This window comes from Ailuropoda melanoleuca, chromosome 14 (genome assembly GCF_002007445.2).
Source record: "Ailuropoda melanoleuca isolate Jingjing chromosome 14, ASM200744v2, whole genome shotgun sequence".
NCBI lineage: Eukaryota > Metazoa > Chordata > Mammalia > Carnivora > Ursidae > Ailuropoda > Ailuropoda melanoleuca.
This window is the reverse complement of record NC_048231.1, coordinates 76933877-76939041: the sequence shown is the minus strand read 5'-3', so window position 1 is coordinate 76939041 and position 5165 is coordinate 76933877. Positions and strand designations below refer to the sequence as shown.

At 38.1% G+C, this 5165-nt stretch overlaps 1 protein-coding gene across 4 annotated transcripts in view; it reads left to right on the top strand.

Annotated features, from left to right (window-relative positions):
- The first annotated feature begins 1263 nt into the window (after positions 1 to 1263).
- SYT4 (synaptotagmin 4) overlaps positions 1264 to 5165 on the top strand; it is a 15632-nt gene continuing 11730 nt past the window's right edge. Inside the window, exon 1 of one of the 4 annotated variants that reach the window (XM_034642927.1) lies at positions 1264 to 1620. In XM_034642927.1, the coding sequence (XP_034498818.1) occupies positions 1587 to 1620 (34 nt within the window). In that variant the 5' untranslated portion in view covers positions 1264 to 1586. Of the gene's footprint in view, positions 1621 to 3590; positions 3915 to 5165 lie in introns of those variants that run through there. The other 3 variants (XM_019805471.2, XM_019805470.2, XM_002924795.4) reach the window with 3 other exon arrangements.

The window sequence follows — 5165 nt, the reverse complement described above, 5'->3', positions numbered from 1 at the left end:
ATGAAGTGAAAAGATAAGGACACAAAACACAGGTTCTTCCAATGGAATAAATTAAATACAGCAAATTAGTTTGTGTGTTTTCATAGCATGACAATATATGGTTTTAAAAAATCTGTTAGAAGAATGTTAAAATGCCAAGTACGTGGGAGCAAGTAGAAAGGGAAAGAAAAGNTCCAGAGAAAATATAGACTATACTATATTAATTAATAAACTATATAAGCTTTATCAACCAAACTATATATTCAGTTAATTTTTTAAAAAAAAATGAATAAAATGGATGGAAACAATGATATAATGAATCACCAATAGTCTTAAGTTCAACTGAATTTCTTAAAACCAAACAGAACTCAAGTGTTCTGTTNGTCATTTGCTCACTGAGCTCCAGAGCAAAGGAATTCTTTGCGGAGAAATAATTGACAGTTGGAGTTACAACCTGAGTTCTCTCCTTTGGAAAATTGCTAAACATTTGTTTTAAAAGGCACACTCTTCAGATTAAAATTAAACAGAATCTGACACCATATAGTCTCCAGTTCCTCAACCCCAGAAATATCAGCAGTTCAGAAAAAAAATATATTTTCCTTTAAAAATAACCAATAATTATCAATTCTTTCATTTTCAGTGTTGGTCTGACTCTTGTAACTATTTTCCACAATCCTATTAGAAGTCAGGGCTTTTAACCAGAAATGTCATTCTAGAAGCAGTCTCATTATATGCAAAAGTCATAACGGAGAGTGAGTCTGAATACAGAAGGGATTATTCCCATCTGTTCCTAAGTACTTTAACTGGTCAAATGTCAGATATTAAAGGGAAGAGAGCTGATAGACAGATGGAGCAACAGCATCAGAAAAACATTTAGACTATTTATTAGAAAATAAGTGATTATGGTGGAAAAACTGTTGTCTTATTTCAAATGGATCAGTGTGCAGTGGATTATAAAATATCAAAGAAAAATTTAGAAAGCGAGAAACATATTTCTGCATGTCACAATGTTCATTTGATGCAGAAATTTCTCTCGTCTCACTGTTACCCTAAATCATCTCTGTAAATTGCATTATTCTGATAACTCACAGACACGCTTTTACTGATCTTGATGATCAGAAGATTTTATATTAGAAACTGACAGGAATGAGTTTGGGGGCTCATCTCCATGTGCCTCTGAGTCCCCACAGAATAGCAAAGCTAATCTCCAGTAGTCCAACAGTTAAAATAATTGATGAGTATGTGTTGAATCCTCAGGAGAGAAGGGAGGAAGAAAGAAGGAGAGGAGAGCCTCGGAGGGCGGAGGGGAGGAGGGCAGGTGCTGATTTCAACCCTGTAGCGTCAGGATTGCGTCAATTCGGGTTTCAGCCACGTCTAGAGTCTCAGAGAGGAGCTTCTCAGAAGAGCCAAAACAGGAACAGGGGTGGCAAATCACTGTTGCGAGGACGAGTGGACCTCCCTCTTTGCCTCCTCCCGTTCGGCGCAGGCCCCCTGAGCTCTGCTCTGTTGTTTTCAGCACTCGGGAAAGCCGGCGCTTCAGATCCAGGCAAGTGAATCAAGCCAGGGAGTTTTCCGTTCAGCACCTCGGACAGAACACGCAGCAAAAAATGGCTCCGATCACTACCAGCCGGGAAGAATTTGGTAAGCAAGTTACTCAACTTATAACTGCGGCTGTTTCTTGAATACTCCAGGGTCGGCTGTGATGTTGTTGTTCTTCTTGTTGTTGTTTTTCCAGGAGACGTTGAATATAGATTTCCTAGGTAGTTAATCTGAAAAGAAAATGAGAGCTGTAAAGGGGCAATCTTGGCTTTTTTTTTCTCTGTTGTTTCTTCCTTCCTTGCTATCCTCCTTAAAATTGCCTTCTGCTAGGGAGATTTTACATCCAAGAAGTTCCTAAACGTTCAGGTAGCATGCGCTAAGTAAAGGAAAGGGAGTCTGTTGTTTGTTGTTGGTTTCATTAATTCTGTAGGTGATTTTTATTTGTAGGTNCGTTTTGCCACCTGAAGGTAAAATTAATGAGATTCTAATTTATATAAAACATACAAATAAGGTACTTGCGTTTACGACAAATGAGTTTAACCATATGTTAGCAATAACTTAGCCAGGAAATACACATTCTGGTAAACCTCAGACCATATATTTTGTTTACCTGTGGTATATGCATAACAAATCAATGCCACTTTTATCTAATGAATGTCTATTCCTCGGGACAATCCCACTACATTCATGCGTAACTGAGGAAGCAAGTAATCTGAATGATTACTGTAATCTGAATGATTATGAACAGGGGTGGCAATAAAGTGAATGAAGTGAAAAGATAAGGACACAAAACACAGGTTCTTCCAATGGAATAAATTAAATACAGCAAATTAGTTTGTGTGTTTTCATAGCATGACAATATATGGTTTTAAAAAATCTGTTAGAAGAATGTTAAAATGCCAAGTACGTGGGAGCAAGTAGAAAGGGAAAGAAAAGGACTTTGGTTTATAAAATTTTCCATGATGCAAAAGACTGAAGCTAATTTTTCCCTAGCCACAGTCCTGACGCTCGGAGCGACTGCTTGCCAATGTGCAGGAACCTGTCTTGTACAGTAGCTTTCTGAGAGCCACCCAGTGCCCCCTCCTCCTCCATCCCAACACATACTGAATATCATTTGCTCACTGAGCTCCAGAGCAAAGGAATTCTTTGCGGAGCAATAATTGATAGTTGGAGTTACAACCTGAGTTCTCTCCTTTGGAAAATTGCTAAACATTTGTTTTAAAAGGCACACTCTTCAGATTAAAATTAAACAGAATCTGACACCATATAGTCTCCAGTTCCTCAACCCCAGAAATATCAGCAGTTCAGAAAAAAAATATATTTTCCTTTAAAAATAACCAATAATTATCAATTCTTTCATTTTCAGTGTTGGTCTGACTCTTGTAACTATTTTCCACAATCCTATTAGAAGTCAGGGCTTTTAACCAGAAATGTCATTCTAGAAGCAGTCTCATTATATGCAAAAGTCATAACGGAGAGTGAGTCTGAATACAGAAGGGATTATTCTGTTCCTAAGTACTGAATACAGAAGGGATTATTCTGTTCCTAAGTACTTTAACTGGTCAAATGTCAGATATTAAAGGGAAGAGAGCTGATAGACAGATGGAGCAACAGCATCAGAAAAACATTTAGACTATTTATTAGAAAATAAGTGATTATGGTGGAAAAACTGTTGTCTTATTTCAAATGGATCAGTGTGCAGTGGATTATAAAATATCAAAGAAAAATTTAGAAAGCGAGAAACATATTTCTGCATGTCACAATGTTCATTTGATGCAGAAATTTCTCTCGTCTCACTGTTACCCTAAATCATCTCTGTAAATTGCATTATTCTGATAACTCACAGACACGCTTTTACTGATCTTGATGATCAGAAGATTTTATATTAGAAACTGACAGGAATGAGTTTGGGGGCTCATCTCCATGTGCCTCTGAGTCCCCACAGAATAGCAAAGCTAATCTCCAGTAGTCCAACAGTTAAAATAATTGATGAGTATGTGTTGAATCCTCAGGAGAGAAGGGAGGAAGAAAGGAGGAGAGGAGAGCCTCGGAGGGCGGAGGGGAGGAGGGCAGGTGCTGATTTCAACCCTGTAGCGTCAGGATTGCGTCAATTCGGGTTTCAGCCACGTCTAGAGTCTCAGAGAGGAGCTTCTCAGAAGAGCCAAAACAGGAACAGGGGTGGCAAATCACTGTTGCGAGGGCGAGTGGACCTCCCTCTTTGCCTCCTCCCGTTCGGCGCAGGCCCCCTGAGCTCTGCTCTGTTGTTTTCAGCACTCGGGAAAGCCGGCGCTTCAGATCCAGGCAAGTGAATCAAGCCAGGGAGTTTTCCGTTCAGCACCTCGGACAGAACACGCAGCAAAAAATGGCTCCGATCACTACCAGCCGGGAAGAATTTGGTAAGCAAGTTACTCAACTTATAACTGCGGCTGTTTCTTGAATACTCCAGGGTCGGCTGTGATGTTGTTGTTCTTCTTGTTGCTGTTTTTCCAGGAGACGTTGAATATAGATTTCCTAGGTAGTTAATCTGAAAAGAAAATGAGAGCTGTAAAGGGGCAATCTTGGCTTTTTTTTTCTCTGTTGTTTCTTCCTTCCTTGCTATCCTCCTTAAAATTGCCTTCTGCTAGGGAGATTTTACATCCAAGAAGTTCCTAAACGTTCAGGTAGCATGCGCTAAGTAAAGGAAAGGGAGTCTGTTGTTTGTTGTTGGTTTCATTAATTCTGTAGGTGATTTTTATTTGTAGGTAAATCTGTTTTTAACTTACCAGGAGAAGCCAATGTTTCTGTGATTACATAAGGGTTTGATCTTGGTATAAAACAACTTGTATGTTGGGGGTTTGGGTTGTATATTTTATATAGAGTGTACGATAAGGTTGTTTTTCTCTGCTATGTTTTTCTTGTATCCTTGAAATATGTTGCTAGTGGAAGACATAGAATCCTATGATGCTAGGGTTAAAGAGATATTTGAAATGAACTGGCTTGGTCCATTGCATTTCACAGGTGAGGTAACCAAAGCCCAGAGATGTGAAGGAAGTGTTGCAGGTCAAACAGTTAACTAAAAGCTACTGGAAAGTAGAATTAGGAATCTTGTTTTCCAGTTTAATTTCCCTTTTCCTATACCAAATTTTTGGCGCATTCTCCTCTCAGTAAATAAAATCAGTTGTACTTCAAATTAAAAAGTAGCAGTTTTAGGTCCCATTATATTCCAAAGACAAGAGGTGGAGTTTTACCTACTTTACAAGTATTCAAAAAAAATGAGGAAATTTTATAGAAGTTTGTGAATAAGGAATGATAACTATGAGTACATGATAATTGTTATTAAACTGAGTGAAATGACTGAAGTGTTTACTCTCAAAAGCTTAAGACCTTATCAGTAGAGAATACACAGGGAGTACATGTGTCTTTCCATGATATATTGAATATTTTGCCTTGTGACTTAAGTATTGAATTGAGACAATCTGTGACATTATATTCAGAAATGAGTTTCCTTTACAGCCTTCCATTTGGGTGATTGAGTTTATATTGTTGTGATGTTTATTCCCAATTTCTGATTTGAAAATAAGAAATTTTGTAATACTGAGGCATTTTCAGAGATGGTGCTAGGGAAAAATATGTTCTAGCTTGGGCCATCAGTCTATTTAGAAAAAAGA